At 37.7% G+C, this 18,301-nt stretch overlaps 1 protein-coding gene across 2 annotated transcripts in view; it reads right to left on the bottom strand.

Annotated features, from left to right (window-relative positions):
* The window catches only part of LYRM4 (LYR motif containing 4), an 86,207-nt gene that overhangs the window by 55,993 nt on the left and 11,913 nt on the right, over positions 1 to 18,301 (bottom strand). For both annotated transcript variants that reach the window (XM_064425716.1, XM_064425724.1), the window contains exon 2: positions 8,525 to 8,645. In XM_064425716.1, the coding sequence (XP_064281786.1) occupies positions 8,525 to 8,645 (121 nt within the window). The remainder of the gene's footprint in view (positions 1 to 8,524; positions 8,646 to 18,301) is intronic.

The raw sequence follows: 18,301 nt of genomic DNA, 5'->3' as shown, positions 1-18,301 counted from the left end.
TGATCAGACATGCTGGTATTAGAGTCTAGCAACTTTCCTCCCTAAGCCTGGCCTTCATCACAATTTCATGGATCAAACACATTTCCCTCAAATACAAGCAGCTTACTACAGAGACACTGGACAGAATCTGAATTACTGCAAAAAAGACAAAATTGTAAAATAACATATCAATGATAAAGCTTCTTTGCTTGAAAGAGCTTTTATGTGAAGGACACATATATGTTTATTGTCAAACTAAAAGTAGATCACTGTGAATTTACCTGGCTGCAAATTCAGTCAAATGGTATTGGTGACAGAGACCATGTTTGGTCTATGATAACCCACAGGGGTATTCAGTGGATGCCCAGAAGATTACAGTACATGCAGACATACCAGACACAAAGGAACATGAAGAAGGTTGTTTCTTTTTCAAGTAACTGGCTTTTTTTCAGTTTTGTAAAATGAAAGTTAATGTTGGGGGATTGTATAAACAGCTTTCATTTTGACAAGCAATTTTAAAGTAAGAAAGCAAGTGTCACCTTTGAAACTGGGAAAGTGGAAAAGTTTTAGTGACAGCCAACAGAAGCACAAAGATAATAAGATGGGCAAATATGAATCAGTCATTAAACCAGATTCTTGGAGCAAATAAGGCAATGGAGGTCTTTGCATACTGCCCTCACCTTGAGAATGAAGAAAATAATAAATTCTTTAGACTTAAAAAAACATCTGTGAAAGAAACAAATAAGAGGCATCTGATTTAGAGTGGCAGAGGAACATTTTAAAACGTATTTTTAATGTGCTGTGGAGAGAAGTAATTTTCAGAGGCCAGAAAAGAATGCAAGCTTCAGGAGGAGCATCTTCCCCCTGTAAGCTGGATATGGAAAAGCTCTGGAATTTTCCTCTGTAAAAGGAAAAACTGAAATTGTAATATGCTGAGAGACTGATGATTGAGCATGGGGTTGGGGGGAAACGTCATTAAAAAACCCATTTTACCACAGCTATGGGACCAGGTGACTTGTCAGACAGCAAGAGTACCAATACCACCATTGTCATCCTGAATTACAGACTGCAGTTCAAGGGCAGCAGAGCAGAACCTCCTGGGGATCAGAGGCACCAGACAAATGTGCCAAAGCTCCTCCTGGAAGGAAGTGTGCCTGCTCAGCTGCAGTGCCAATGAATCTGGCATTGTGTCTCCTTTCAATGAGCAGTACAAAATCAGGATGGAAAGTTTTCACACCAAGGAAAAAAGAAATAAAACTACAACAGATTAAAAAGCAACCAACAAACAAAGAGAGATCAAGAGATCACAGTTTCAATAACAACAGTTTTGTCTCTCTCCTTTTTTTAGAAGTCCTCAAAACAGCAATCCCTCTAATTTCCTCAAGGTCTAGCTGCACTTAAAACTGGTTCACCCCTGAGAAGGGACTCTCACATGAGATCAATATTCTGATGTGAAAGTAAGTCACAATACATACACAAGGCTTTTACAAGGTTATACATTTCATAAATAACATGCAAGATTGCCTTACTTCTCCTTCTCCTATTGAGTAAAAAAGAGAACCTCCACAAATATTCTGCTCTGCAGCAGACATCACACAGCAAGGAAGACAAGAAGTTGCTCAAAGGTTGCACTTCAATGCAAGAAACTCAATTTTCAAACCATCCCTCAGTGGGCACCACTGCGAACCAGACTGACAGGCATCAAAGCAAGATCACACAGTCAGATTAGAAACACAGCAGAAGTCATTTTCTCTGTGATCAAAACTAAAGCACTCATTTCTACTTTCCCTCTCTTGACAGTATTTTTATTTGAACTAAGACACACACACACTTGCTGTTACCTCATTTGGAAAAGCCTCCTTGAAGTTTTGTTGCAACAACCACCCCTAAGAACCATATTCATTTACACCCCAGGCTGAAACCCTTGAGACACCAAACACAGCAAAACAGAAAGCACAAAGGGGCAAATGGCAGAGGGATGCATCTGCCTGAAAATGTGATCTTTCCTTGCTTCTGATGCTTTCTTCAGCACAGAATGGTTAATGCTCCTGTTTCAAGGAGCTACTGACCAGCCAGGTTGAGAAAACTTACTCTTTTCCATGTGGAAGTTTACACTCAGCATTTGCTTTATTGGATGTGACATATTGCCATGCCGAGTTGCTCACAAGAAATGAAGTCCTTCTCCTGTCCTTCAGACAGCCCTCATCTGTGCAGAACATCAGGTGCTCACAGCTCTGGATGTATTATATAACTACTGTTACTATTTATGATCAGGCCCCAACCTCACTGGATTAGCCATTAAATACATGCAACAAAAATAATGACAGTTCTTTATGACAGATAATTACAATATTTTAAATGCATTGGCCAACATTCAGCAGTCTTTATTTTTAGGAAAGGTTACTGCATACATCAAATGCTGTGTTTTACCCTAAGCTCTTACAACAGAAAGACAAAGCCTCATTCTACCTCTGAATCGCCTCTGCTGGCAGCCTAAAGGTTATTTTCAATGCACAGTCTACTTTGGAATTTAATACTGCAGACAGAACCTGCCACTTGTAGTTTAGTCAGCAGAATGAACAGCAGCAAATCACTTGTGAAAACACAATCTTGCTCTCCATCAGGAGAGTTAAATGAAAGCCTAAGGAGTAACACTGCTCTGGAGACTCACACAGGTGTAACCTGGAGAGCCATGCCACCTGAAGACGAGTAAAATGTCTATTACACTTCCTGCGCCCTCAGATGCCAGAAATTAAGCTGAAATGACAGCTCTGGGCTTTTGGCATCTGTTCCAATGTTGCACATCTCCAAAGCTAGCCTACATGCCAAGATGAAAAAGGTATTTGGAAAAGCTGGCCAAAACAGACCTCACTGCTAACAAGTTCTGTGAAAGAACAACTTCTGATTCAGCTGGGTTTCTGTTTAAATTTACCAACCCTTTTTCAAAGTCACTCCTACGACACCTTTTTCTTTGTTCCTTCTCCTTTTCAACCCCCAAAACCGTATGGATATTTACTGTACATACATTTACATTTACTCTCCCACTGAAATACAAAACCAGTACAGCTCTGAATTTACTGTTTCCCAATTTCAATTTGAAGCTTTCTTTTGTTTACTGAAAGACAGGTATTATCCATCCTATGTTTTACATTCCTTCACCTGCATCTGTGTCTCTTTCTAAGTCAAGAGCTCTGAATTTTAATATATGTTAAGGATTTCCATTGTCTTCCTTAATCATATGCTTCCTGGTAGGTTACTCTTATTAAGTATTTGAAGTTTTCAACCACTTGTGAAGTAAAGGCAACATGAACATAACAAAGGGATTCAAACTACCTCAAGGAAAAGAAAATGCCTAAAAATATCACCCCAAAGAGCTTTGAAATTAAAAAAAAAATTAAAACCACCAACAAACACAGGAAAATGTCCCCAGTGGCTTCTAAACCCTGAGTCAGCTGATTTGAATTCAGTTTGTGGCTTCGCCACAAGCTTCCAGCAAAATTTTGGTAATTGCAGGTAAGGAACCAAGTAAGTGAGAACTCATGATGTGGTAAAGCAATTAAAAACTGACTACCAGTACTGCAACAGGCCAGGAGCAAGAGAAATGCAAGAGGCTCATGCCAAACATTTTCTATGTTCTAGCTGCCAATCCAAGGATTTAGAAGTGTATAGGTAGTTCATGGATATCGTGCAGTGACTTGATAAAACTGTTTTACCAGGATATCTGTCCATTGTTTGATTATGTCACTCACTCCCACTCTTCTACTGTAAATGAGGCATTTGAAAACTTCACTGTGTCTACACTTGCTTTTAGTATAGCTAAATGGCCAGAGGGGTAAGAAAAATTCTCTGTGTATAATGTCAGCTCTATCCTGGCTGGAAAATGATGTCCAACTGTAATAACTAGAAATACATGGCACAAGTGAAAGCCCCAGCAAACTTCCAAGGGCAATCCTCTTATCTAAGAACTGAAAGTCTACAATTTTATAGTACAAAAATCTGTATTTTTGTAGAGAAATGGGTATTTGTCATTGTGAAGCTGGAAAAAAAAAAGAGATAGAATTCAAAGAGCTTATCAAGAAAAGCAGCAAAATAATCAGTGATTTTAAAACTTCCTTGCAGTGACAAGCTTGATAAAAATGAACTATATTAGAACTCCAACAGAATTGTCTGCCAGCAGGAAGACATGACTTGCCAATACTATACACATTCCTGAACAGTAGCATGGTGCTGCCCCTTGTGTTCAAAGGGCTTTTCCAGCTATTCTTTCCTCTTGGCCTCAGAGCTGCTGCCAATATAATGAATCACATTACACAGCATTTTGCAATTTTCTTACATATTGATAAAATTTAGACATGAGTACAACCTGTAGCCCAAAATTAATACTAACAAGAGTTTTCAAAATAGATCTTTTTTTACCTTTCATTTTTATAGCAACTATAATTGAAGTTGCTTGTCTTGCTAATATTTATTAAACATGCTTTAATATTTATGTTATTTTGATTAACAGAAAGTTTCCTTATGGCTTTATGGTCATTAATTCATAATAATATGAGTGCTGTATTAGTACAGTGATTCAGTTTAATTTCCATTTCCATTCAAGTGTTGCTTAAATTCAAAACATTGCCAAGATAAGATACTGCTAATGAACACCTCAAGGAGGCACAGTACTTGGCTAGACACTGCAGTGGCAACTTGGTTTGCTGAAAAATAAAAGATCCAGAAGATTTGTTCTTATTTTGCACTAGTTTCAGCACAAAACCATACTAATAGTTTTGACTATGGAAAAACATAAGAATATGAAATCCTACACTAAGTATGACATGGGCTTTTATCAAGGCATAGTCATGAAGCATTTAATTAAGAGAAATGGAGCTCAAGTTATTACAAGCAATGCATATTTCAAGGATTAGAATGTACTTAACAACATGCTGCAAACATGAAAAATGCTGCAAGTGCTCAGTATTTATCATTATCAGTGGAACCTTTCTAACTGAGGTATCATGCATCAACACCACACTTCTTCATGAAGGGAACCGTTAAGCGAGGTCAAGCCTAAGGAAAATCAGCTCAGACCCAAAAGAAAAGTTTATCTGTTCCCTTAAAAAACACAGATGACCAGCCAGCTGTAAAGGAGGCAGATTCTCAAGTCCCAACTGTCTGAGCGCCCAAGTTGCGTCTCTTGTCTCCCTGACCAAAGCTTATGCAAACCAGGATTCTCATCAGTTTGGATTATTTAAATAGACAAACAAAAGCTGTGAAATATTAAAACCCTTTTATTGAAGAATACTATAGTTGTGTGATGTTACATTTAACATTGTAAATGGTAAAATTGATAATAATTGTTGATTGTAAAATTGATAACAAAGGCTCAGAGCTGCCAAGAAAAACAAAATAATCCTTCTTTAACTGGACAACAAGATGACTGGCAGTTTCCAGCTACAATATAAAACTGAGGGGAAAGCACTACAGAGGAATATGGAAGAGACATCCTATAAATGAAAACAAGGCTTTAATCAGAGCACACACGTCTACTATAGCTTTTGAACTTCACAGTTATGTTTTCAGTTCAAAACCCGACAGACAGAATGGCATAAAGAAAACTTCAAAACACTCGATATTAGCCAATCTTCAAAGTGGCTTTCATAAATCTCAAATTTCAACAGGAGCAGTACATTTCAGTGTGAATTCCCCTACCACTAACACGCTAACATTACTAATAGTAATAGAAACTCACAAATGAAATAATATTACATAGCTGGGGAATGGCTGTTATGACAATCCTCAAACACCTTCAAGACTTCACCTCAAAACTTTTTAAAACTTTCTATTTCACATTTATTTGTGACAATGCATTTCTCACAACACCCTTCTCTACAGGAAAGACAAAACAACTACTGTGTCAACAACAAAATTTTGTTGTTGACACAGTAAACGCACACCAACAAAAATCAACAGTATTGTAAATGAGTTGTTCCTTCCATTAGCTGGGCTATTATAAAATCAAAACCAATAATATGCAGAGGAGGACTAAGATTGGAGATTAATGTTCCTCCATGCTTTTCAGCATTATAAAGCTACTTTTATAACACTCCAGCAAATTGTACAGTGACTGACATGAACAAAATGACAGTAATCTGTCACTACTTCACATTTCCCACTAGGCTGATTCAAATAGTTATTTATGAACCTTACACTTCAATGGTCACTTTGATGACTAAACCATAAATTAGAATGTAAAGTGAATATAAATTTGATTTTAGAGTAACAACAAACTGTCAGCAAAGAGGGATATTATTTAATTTCTACTGACATACTAGAAAAAAAGTCAGCAACACCAAGATGAACCACATCATAATAAACCCCAAACTTAGCAAAAAATTGTAAGCTAGATCCCATGTTTGTTTCAGTTCTTCTGCATTTAAAAATAAAAACACTTTCTATTATGCTTGTTTAGTTTTAAATATAAAGTCTTAATAATGTCAGACGACTTCATTACTTAGGTCTTCAATTAAACAGAGAGGGAGAATGAAGTTTTTCAACAAAGCATGATGAAATTTGACAGCAAGTAAATATTAATATGAACTTAGATGCTCAGGTTTTTAATAGTCCTGATGAAAAACTTTTAACATGGTGTTGCTATTTTTACAACATTTATCTCTTGCTTTACAGATAGGAGAGAGATGACACCGAAACATAACAGAAGTTCTGCAAAGCACAATTTGCAATTTTTTATGAAAAAAAGTCTTTAATAACCAAACAATCAACTCTTGCAGGGTTGCATGTAAAAAAAATTATCTTGATAAAATAATTTTCTTCTATCTAATTGTTTTTTGCTAAAAATTCCATTGCCTATTATGTTACTGTATAATAACATTTATTATCCATTACTCTTGAAAACATGTAAGATAAACCCTTCCAAAAGTGAATGGAGCGTGATTGTACTTTCTCTGGAAAATGTCTAGAAGTGCAACATTAAAGAGCTACTTCAACATAACTTTGACTGTCTTAGCAGTGTTAAAAATGGAGAGTTGTGTCAGTGCCTTTAATATGCCTTGCTTTTCAAGTATATTTTCCCTGAAATTCTTACATGGAATGATAGCGATCTGATTTAAAACCAACTTCAGCAATTTGGCTTTTAATGTTGGAGAATGCCCTTAAATAGCTGATGTTTGAAACAAACATGCAAAACCCTCCAGGCTTAGCAATAACTGAGGCCATTCTGAATTATTCTGGCATGTCCCAGTGATACAGTAATAAACGCATAACAGAAGGATGCTGACTGATGCTGAGGGAAAATCTTTTGGCTAAAAGAAAACTTCAAAAAAGGTGCAAGGACAAAAGTCCAGTCTGGGAAGTCTATTTTAGAGAAATAATATCTTTTTTAGGGTCTACAGAAAGAAGGTAATCTGGGTTTACACAGGACTTAGAGAGGAAAGAGGAGTTTTATTTTAAAATCTGTCCCAGACCTGATAGGACTCAGATCAGAATAATCATGTTTTGCTGAGAAAAAAAGTTGTAAAGTTTTTATTTAGCAAGACTTTATCTTAAGCAAGAATCAGAAGATCTGATAATGCCAATTATCACCTACAGATCTGAGACAAAACACCCCAACATTCAAATGTAATTGCACTGGAACAATTCATTCCAAATTGCTTGGAATGAAATTTATTAAGAAACCCTTAATAAAAAATTAGCAGTGTTTGAGTTAAAAAAAGATAGCAAAAACTATGGTAGCACAAAACAACACCCTGGGAGATGAAAATAAAAAAAACCCCACAAACTTGCACCTAAGCATCCATACTTAATTGTCAAATCAAAGAGCCCAGCTCCCTACTAAAATAAGAACACATCTAACTGACCTGCTGGTTGTTTAAAGAGCCATATTAAACCAAACCATGGAGGAGCAGGTGCACATATTCATTCAGGGTTTAATAAAAGTACTACTGAGCTCTGGCTGCTGTCAGCAAGCACAGATTTTGCAACGAGGAGCAGCTTAATCACTGCAAGTTCTCACAGAAAGTTCAGGCCTAGAAATTTGCTTTGTTCCAATTTTTAGTGGTCACTTTAGATAGACAGTGGGTATGAATGGGAAGTTAAAAAAGTATCTGAAGTTCAACTAAGTCTACTTCATTTCTTAGTAACATGGTACCTAGTGGAAGGAACAGACACGCTATAAATGCTACTTAGACAACGTTGAAGAAAAATATTGCTGATGACTCAAATTTTCCAAAGAAAAACCTATCATCCTGTTTGGACACATTTAGCCAGCATTTATTTAATTCACTTCAGGATTTTCTTGTTCTCTTACTATTCTAACATTGTATCTGGAGATGGGAAAAAACAAACACAGAATAAAGTGAGACTATTTGGAGGGTCAAAGTCATCCCTCTGAACCTATAATAAAAAAGATTAACAAATTCAGAAAAAACCTGATTCTCATCTAGAAATGTTTTGAACAAGGCAACATTTTTTCCATCTCTAGAGTCATAAGACAGTTAAATGAGTAGTTAACAACTCCCATAAAAAATTAGAGAAATTAACATACCTGCCGTTGAATAACCTCTAGGTTTGCTTTGGCTTTATTCAGTAGTTCTTCTATTTTTTCAGAATCTGCTATGTTCTTGTTTTCTCTAAAGGCATCTTTTATCCTTCGGATGGCGTAGTTTCTAAACACAAACAGTAAGAGGACATGCATTCATAGACATGCCATGATTTATGTCATTTCAACATTCTTTAAAACATGCTGATACAAAAAATAAAATGCACACCTCCCATATATATATATATTTATTTTGCTCAGTTTTAGATACATAATTTTATTCAGGGATTTGTCTTGCCCAAGTTGAAGTAGTGATCAGATCCTCTAATTAAAAAAAAATTGTTCTATTAGGTGTTACTGTAGAAAAATGTCATATTTCAACTACCAGTCCAGTCCTAACTGCTTGTTTGTGCTGAAGCCATACTGCTGGATGCCCAGCATGGAATACTGCAAAACTCGAGAACACTACAAAAAGGCTAAGGACCAGAAAATCATTCCCCAGATGATTTTGAATCACCGTGACTATTCTTAACCTGCATATCCAAAAGGTCATTGTCACAATATACATTTCTACTAGATGCAGTGTTGTTATCTAGTAGTCACAGTGTTAGATTGATGGACCAGTTAACAACAAAGGGCTCCTTCCCTGTCACTCTTTTCCTCTCCTGACAAGGTATATTTCATCCCTCAGTCCAACACTTCCTCATCCATTTCCCCACTAAGAAGCAATAACAGAACATGATTTCTGCAAGATGGCAGCTGTTATGATCTCTGCTTGCAGAGAGGAAGGTCCAAAGCTGCAGCTTTCCCCAAATCCTGCCTTTTCTTTCCAACACAGTAAAGAACTTTCACACAGTCTGTAGTGTACTGTCATCCTGCCTTCCCTCCCCCCCAGTCAGGCCCAATTTCCATATGAAAATAAAATTTTCAGATGGAGCAGTGGATACTTCCATTACACGAGTCCTTGGGAGGAACTGGAGAAATGCAGTAAACTGATCTTGTTCATCTATCTTCCTCATGTTCCTCTGTACCACCACATCAGTATCACTTTTGCTACAGAAAGTACAACGCTATGTGTGGCACTGGAAGGAAACAAAAGGCTGCAAAATTTCCCCACAATTAGTTTAATATTTCAACAACCCTTTCCAATCTTGTATAGAAGTGGAACATGAGAGACAAAATTGTCTGAAACACTATCACAGAAAATCTAAGGACAAGACTGAAAAATAAAATTATTGGGGGAGAAGACTGAGGAGAGAGGAAGAAGAGGAAAGATGAATAGCCAGTGGCACTCCATTCCATTAGATGGTGCTATCCAGCTCCTAATGCAGCTTTCACCAGCCAAGCAGCGTATTTTGTCTTTGAGCTCATAAATAATACATTTCAATCACAGGAATCGGGACGGCTGTGGAGTGCCACTCTGCCACCGCACTCTGGCAGATGGTGTGTGCTTTTAATTAGGGCCTGCTCACCTCTAATGTGACACTGGGGTGCGTGAGGGAGTGAGCCAGAGTGTGTTTGGATGTGTGAAGTTAATAGAATGTATTAAATATGGAAGCTCAATCTCATCTGCAGCTGTTGTCCTAGCAAGACATGAAGGGGAAGCTGATTATTTCTTCTAGAAAAGAAACAACCCCAAATCATTAATATATAGTGTAATTCTGTTGCTTGATAATGGAGAGATTTCAAATCACCCCATATACACCTGTAGGGTTAAACTGTGCAAAACATAGTATTTTTTGAAAGAAAGGACAGGTTACCAAGAGATACAACAACAAACATTCATCTATTTAGCTTAAAAGAAAAAACAACAGCATGTATCTATTAGTGGGTACAAGTCTTTCAAAATGCAATATAAATGAGTAAATGCTATCTACATGAAAGAGATAGATGGGACAAAACCAAATTGTTGTTCAGTATAACACCTACACACTGGAGGTGTTTTTTTTGTTTTGTTTTGTACATATGGTGTGTTAATTGTTCTATTTTCTCTCTCTTCCTCTAATTACACCTAACAATCGTTGAGAAAGAAAAGATATGTATATAGAAAACAGACCAATTTTTATCTATAATCACAAAGCTGCACTATTTTTACCTTCTATTTTTTACCTTCTAATTTTTTAAACTTCATGAGTTTTAACACCCAAAGGAAGTTACTTTAAATAGGCTTTAACACAATCTTAATTCTACATCTAAATCCATATCGCTAAACACAATTCAAAGCTCTATAGCCTGGCACTACTCTTTACCACAGTTACACTGAGATTTAATGTATCACTTAAAAGAAGGATGAGCTCAATTCAAAGCTCAAACCAATACTATAATGACTGTAAAATATCCTTTCTTCCCCATTGAGAGGTGTCAGGGAAATATTTTACAAACATTCAAATTCTTTAAAATTATATAAAAAGTGTTAAGCCAAGATATAAACAAACAGGAAGGCTTTTTTTTTCTTGTATGTGTGTATGTGTTTTTTTCTTTTAAACAACACCTTTTTATATGCAACAACAGTTGTGAGCAGTGTCAATTCAGCACCTCGACACGTTCTACATTTCAACAGTTCCTGAACTGAGAATGCATTAAAAGCTAGAAATACCATAAGAAATGCAATATTGCTTCAAGTTATGAAAAACTAAGCTCTTCTGAAAGTACAGTAGTGTGTGTAAGCAACACATGTTTGAGAACAACCTGTTCATTCAGACATGTATTTGTGGGGTTTTTTTACAGAGCACTGCTCCAGAGATCTCCTGGCTGACGAACAGACTAGTCTGCTGATCAGCTGCTCGAATGGAGTGTATTTTCAGTTCAATGAGCATAACACACCAAACCCAAACCTGTGACATTTGAAGGCACACCTAGAAATGCTAGTGGCAGCAAATGCATGGTTGTCTTCATAAAACTTTACATTACCCTAAAAGAAGCACTATCTGCAGACAACGCAAGAGCTGAAAAGAAGTCTATCAAGTGAAGTGCTGGCTGTACCTTATGGATGATTATTTACCCAAAGGGGCACAAAGGAACTGCAACAAGTTTAAGCCCATGTGAAGAGGAGCTATTGCAATTTCACCACCCTGGCAGACACAAACCCTCCCTCTGTTCCCTTTAGACCAGCACAGTCAGTCCGATATTTGGCCCCAGCTGAACTAGTCCAACCTCAGAATTTGACAGAAGGCCACCTACTACAAGAGTTAACTATATTTTTAGTTATTTTGGGCTTTTTTTGCAGATTAGTGAGCTTCATCAGCTCTCCATGGAACTGGATAATCTGGATAATAATCTGGATAATAACATCACTGAGGAGGGGGGAATACAGCAGTACTGATTTTGATGGATAGAGTTTGCAATTGATCCCATTAGAGAGGCCAAGCAAGTCACACAAACAAAGAGAACCTTTCAGTAGAGAAGGAACCAAGCTAACTCTCCAGAGAAACAGAATAGGAAAGCAGTTTTGGATACAGTACACTCAAAGAGCTCCCATAGACCAGTGGGAAAAGCCTAGTTCCTAATGCAGTAGTATTCATTAGGAAACATCATTTAAATTAAGTCTTAAACTACATTTCACCATTCATTATTTTTCCCACTCATTTTTTGAAAACAGATATTGAAACATTGCTGAAAGACACAACCAGGTATTTTGCTTTTATCATCCAAGTGCAATGAAATTCGATTAGAGAACACCTTTCACTTTATCTTCTGCAAAGACTCTTCCAGCGACCAGGGACAGTAGGACCCAAGCAAGACTGTACAGTTCAATATATTCACTCAGCGCTCTCATACATATGCTCACTCAAAACACCTCTTGTGATCCCTACTCATGTGCATCTGTCACACAATTAATTCCCAATTAAATCAAAATGATGTCCTCGATGGGCAGTAGACTCGGTGTGATGGCTGCAGACCAAGGCCACTGCAGGTGGATGGCGACACAAGGCAAGAGATGCACATCAGCAGAAAGTAGGAGTGGTTGGGCCTTAATATGAGAACAAGGCCAGGGCCAAACATTACCACAGACTCTCACACACTGGGCACTGCCTGCTAATGCTATGAGACTGCAGTACTGCCAAATAATAGTAAAAACTAAAGAGAAAGCAGTCTTTGGCCCAATACTCTACCTTCAAAGAGTTCCTCTCTTTTCTTCCCAGAAGCACAATCAAAAGCCTAATGCATCCTCATGAAAATGAAGTCTACAAGAAGCCATGTCTGAAACAATGTCTATTAATGAAAAATGAAATCACAATCCAGCTACTTCAGAAAATAATAACTCCTTGGGGACCTATATATTTCATTTCAAAATGTTTTCTTATGTCATGCCTGACCAAAAAAAAATAAAAATCTTTGTACTCTGCTAAATGAAAAGAAGCTGAAACGTCACACAAACATACTTGCTTAAGCACACAGTTATGAGCTTTCAGAATAAACCTGGCCAAGCAATGTTTTTCTCAGCACCACTTTGCATTTACCAGTATCACAACACACTAAAGATTTAAGTCATCTTTCCAAACATGTTGACATCTTGGCTTTGTGCCTGTTAACAAGTGCAACATATAATAGGTCACATCATAGTCACAGGCACCACAGTGCAGAACACAATGGCTATTAAAAGTTGTTGGCCTTTGAGCACACGCATGAAGACAGAAGAGGACAGACAGTTGTGGTACACAATCTGTGCAAGCAAGTGCACAAGGGAAGGGGCCACCAGGTTAGAATATTCATAGTCGAGGCTTTCAAAAAAGGTCTAGAGTAAAATGCATTTTTCCTTATTAGCTTCAGTTACATTCACTAAATTAAGGCAAGCAAGAAGGAGCCAAGCTCTAGGAAGTCCACTGGGGTTAACAGCTCTGGAATGAAGAATATGATGCTTTTATTTAAAGACACAACGTGTAAAAGTGAAATGCTCATTTACAGTAGAGTAGCATTACATCAAGCGAGGGACCCTTTTCATAAAAGGTCTGTTTGCTTTTACTGAACTATATTTTCTTACCACTGCTGTCTTCCAACTAACATCTATTGACTTATGATAGCAACAGGATGAATTTTCAGAATTTCCCATTATTACTAGCAAAACATGAGATCTGCCCAACTCAATTTTCAGCATTACATATCATTTAAAAAGGGAAAGTATTTTAATCATCTGCAGAAAAATAATTTTAACTCACAGTAAAGTTTTACTAGCATTAGTGAAGCTGTCTTCATGTACAGAATTACTTCTGAGGGAATGCTTATTTTGATGCATATATGTGTACACATGTATATTTACACATATATGTCTATGTATGTATTTACAATATTTTTCCTCTATAAATGTCTCATTAAAAGACATCAATTAAGGTGAAACAAAACTTGCATGTAATTACCATCTAACACTAAAAAAATAAACACTTGACAACAGGTGTATGTTTGAGACTGAGACCTCACAGGGAAGTAAGTAGTTGTGACTTAAATTAAACCCAAGGCCAATAGAGGGATGCGAACACAATATTTTATCAACTAGTTGTTCCTCAAACTCCATCACTAGACACACTTTCAGCACTGCTACTTCAAGTTACAGCACAACATCAACAACTACATCTGCCCGTTTTCTAAAATTCAAAGTAAAGCCTATTCTTGCAACCAGGAATTCTTTGGGGAAGTCATGGTGGTGGCTAGATGCTGGGAAAGGAGGAAAGAAGAGTAAAGAAGAATAAAGATTAGACCGCTGGTAAACTGGTAGAAAAGAGTGTTATTTCCTTGAATTTTCCAGTGAAGCTCAGTCACTAGACAGTCTTCACAAAAAGCCTACAGAAAGAAACCTACCAGCCACTACTTGGTTTCTCTGCTAACATACAGAACATGAATTCCAATGCAATTGCTAAGAAATATGTCCGGAATAGAACAGCACTAGAGATAATTTATGAGAGAGGATAAACCCAAAATAATATAAAATAGGAATAAAGACTGATGAACATTAGAAAATACATTTGAGAGAGGGTGACTGTGACCCAATGCATATAGTACATGCTATTTGTTCAGATACAAGGATTTGTAGCTTATTTCTAAAGCAAATAGTGCTATTTTGCATCCCAGACCTCAAATGTCTAATAAAAATTTGAACCTTTTCCTAAATTTCCTTGCATTTCCTTTTTTCAACCTAAACCCAAAAAAGCATCCCTAGATTTTCAGAGAAAAAGACTTATGGATGGTTTCAGAAAAGGACAACTTTTTTTTTTCTGACTAGATCTTTTCATCTGTTTGTGTCTGTACCTATTTCAAAGCAGAGAGCATGGATGACCACCTGATCAACAAGATCACAGAATCATTCACATTTGGAAATGTGTCTAGGAGGTCTCTAGTCCCACCTCCTGCTGAAAGGAGGGTTAGTGATGGTATCAGATCAGATTATTCACAGCTTTGTCAAGTCTTGAAAAACAGGATGTTAACCAGACCACCTTGCCTAGAAAACAAGCTCAATTGCTTGATTGCCCTTGTAGGGAAAAAACTTTCCTTAAAGCCAGTCTGAAAAGCCCCTCTTCCTGCACTTTACATCTGCTGTCAGTTTTTCTCCTACCAGGCCCCCCTGGATACCTTGAGGTACTGGCTGAACTCAGGATCCCTCAATGTTATTTCTTCTCCAGGCTGAACCAGACCAGTTCCCTCAGCCTTTGCTCACAGGACAAGTGCTTCAGCCCCCTGATAGCTCCTGCTGAGCTGCCTTCAGGTTTGTCTGTGCCTTTCCTGCTGGGGGGCTGAGGAGCGCAAGACTGGATGCAGAACTCCAGATGTGATCTCCCTCCTATCAATCTGCAGGCTAAGCAACTCTTGATACATCTCAGGATGCTCTTGGTCTTCCTCGCTGCCAGGGCATACAGCTCTTTTCCCAAAGACATTTCTTCTTCCCAGAACAATATCGGTGCTATTCATAGTTAACTATGATTATTTTTGCAATTCACTGAAACATATAATTTTTGTGGCTATATTTGTAAAATAGAAACAGTTATTGGCTTAATTCTTAATTCTTAAAGAGTAAGGAATCTCTGCAAAAGGGAGTGCTTTTCAGGAGGTCAGGGTTAAAAGAAAAAAGTAAAGATGTCCAAATGAAAGCATTCTTTTAATCTTAATTGGAGTTCCAATTTCAATGTTGTATCGCAGAAGAGGCTAAAAAAGAGGGTTATCAGTGAAGGACCCAACTGCACAAGTTGTTCAGTTAACGAGGCACCGGGCAAGGATGTGCTGTAGGAACTATAACCTGATTTTGCTACAGATGAAAAGTGTCCTGATGGCCTGAAATGAGTAATAGCTCTCTGCTGAGCTTTCACTGCCAAGCCCTTGCCAGCTGCTCTACAACCAGGACACTGGGGTAGCTCAGCAGTCCAATTACCAGGCAGGGAATGCCTTGAAATGACAAGTTCAAAACCTGACAAGGCTGGTTTCTCTCTTCTTCCTTTTGAGACAGATATATACCACTCCATTTGCTGTGTTGCTGTTTCTGAACAGTTCATAAAAAAGGCCTGACCTGCTGTGTATAGCCACTACAATATTTTTCTGCAACGATTACTTTTAGTCCAATGCTGTGACCAACATTTCTCTTTTCAGTATGGCTAGAGGTTCTCCCTGCACTGGTACAGCCTCACCTTGAATATTGTGTACAGTTTTAGTCACCGCAAGATAAGAAAGATATTAAGCTATTAGAGAGCATCCAGAGGAGGCCAACAAAGATGGTGAAGGGCCTTGAGGGGAAGCTGTGTGAGGAGTGACTGAGGTCACTTGGTCTGTTCAGCCTGGAGAAGAGGAGACTGAGGTGAGACTTCATTGCAGTTACAGCTTCCTTGTGAGGGGAACAGGAGGGGCAGGCACTGATCTCTTCCCTCTGGTGACCAGTGACAGGACCTGAGGGAATGACCTGGAGCTGTCAGAGGAGATTTGGTTGGATATTAGAAAAATGCTTTTCCCCTAGAGGGTATCTGAGCACTGGAACAGCTTCCCAGGGTGGTGGTCACAGCACCAAACCTGAAAGAGCTCAAGAAGGGTTTGGACAATGCTCTTCAGCATGGTGCAAGTCTTGGGGATGGTCCTGTGCAGAGCCAGTAGATGGACTCAATGATCCTTGTGGGCCCATACCAATTCTCCAGATTCTGTGCCTCTTGTGACCTGGGTACCTGAAGAGGGCTAAACATATTGCACCTCTTGGTGATTTCATTTAGGGAAGGCTGATTAGCACCCAGTGCTTTCTGGATGCAAGTATTTCACACTTGACAGTGAAAAATTATTTGCCTTTGATGAAGCAATAGTTGCTAAGGTTATTTTAATTAAGCAGCAGGAGATAAAGTCTTGGGATATTCTAACTACTTGGACTGCAATATGGTTGGTCTGGATGATGATAAGATTTTGACAGGACATTTCTGAAGCCCAGCATTATTTCTGAAAGTATAGTAAATATCTAGCTACAGGACACATATTATTTTAATATGGAAATGATGCCAGTTCCTTAGAAAAGGGTTCAAGTATCAGAAATATATTAACAGTACACAGTTGTAAAATAAATGAGATATTTTAACTTACAAAAGACTTAGAGAAACAGTTCTCTGAAGGTCATCTGAAGTAAAGGTTTGTTGGGCATTTTGACAGACTAGTAATTTTCCTAACAAAGTTTTACTTTGCAAAAGTGATCCTTGGATTCTAGCAATAAAGACAGTTAATTTTGCCCCTTGATTTTTGCTCAAGTAAACCTGAGATTTCTGAGACAGAAGGATGTAAACATCATAGGTCCAAGTGGAAGAAATTGTACTGAAATTAGGTAGGGTCCAGTTATCTCATGACAAAGGCAACAATAAACCACAAATACAATTTATTAAACAATCCACATGAAGTAACATACCACCTGCTCTGTATATATACAACATACTAAAAGTTTCAGGATTTAGAATATTTAAGTTACTATCCAAAATTTATTCTCTCATCCATTTCTATCAGCTTTACAGCTTATCCAAAATTCTTTGTTTCTTGTAACTCAGAGAGTAATGACAAGCATCCCCCACTGGACTTCCTACCACCATTTGGCTCAGTGACCGTTCCTCATTTATAAGAAAGTACTGCATGTTTAGTTTAGCAAATTTACATCAGTTTTGACAACAATGATGGATATTTTAAATTATTTAGCAGCACATAAAATTCTAATATATGCAAAGCCTATTAGTCAAATCTAGAGCCTAAAAAAGTCAATTTGGAATTTATAATAAAATCAGCATCCTACTTTGTACATACAACAGAGTGCTGAATATTGCTTTCAGACATTTAGGATTGTAAATATATGCCTTTGGACAATGCACGTAATGTTTGAGGAAGCTCAGATCCAGATGACTCCGATTATTACCAAAGGCTCAGAAAAAAACGTGGGTTATTTTGTACATTATGAACACTACTTAAGGTAGAGAAAGTCAAGTGAACTAGATATTTCCTTCTGTATCCTTTGTATTTTAATTAGTTACAGGATATGGAAGTCTTCACAGACTTTAGAGATGATTACATCAGGACTAAAGAAAAAGAGGTTAAAATCCCCATCCTGAGTTGAACAGTAACCCAGAAATGCAAAGGAAACAAACTCTGGGCGTCACTTCATCCCCGACAGGAAACCAGATGCAGCTTCTTACATGAAGAAAGAGCAGTGGGACCCATGGTGAACACAGGCAAGGATTGAAGGAAAAAGAATATTCTGCTGGGTAAAACTGAATGACCGATGTACCATGCAGTGAGGCAGGTTTGAGGTCTTCAGGTAGGCAGCTGATCTTCATCCCCATAAATAATGCAGCA

The sequence above is a fragment of the Passer domesticus genome, chromosome 1 (genome assembly GCF_036417665.1).
Source record: "Passer domesticus isolate bPasDom1 chromosome 1, bPasDom1.hap1, whole genome shotgun sequence".
NCBI classification, from domain to species: Eukaryota; Metazoa; Chordata; class Aves; order Passeriformes; family Passeridae; genus Passer; species Passer domesticus.
The sequence above is the reverse complement of the archived record's forward strand: the minus strand, read 5'-3'. Positions and strand labels throughout refer to the sequence as shown.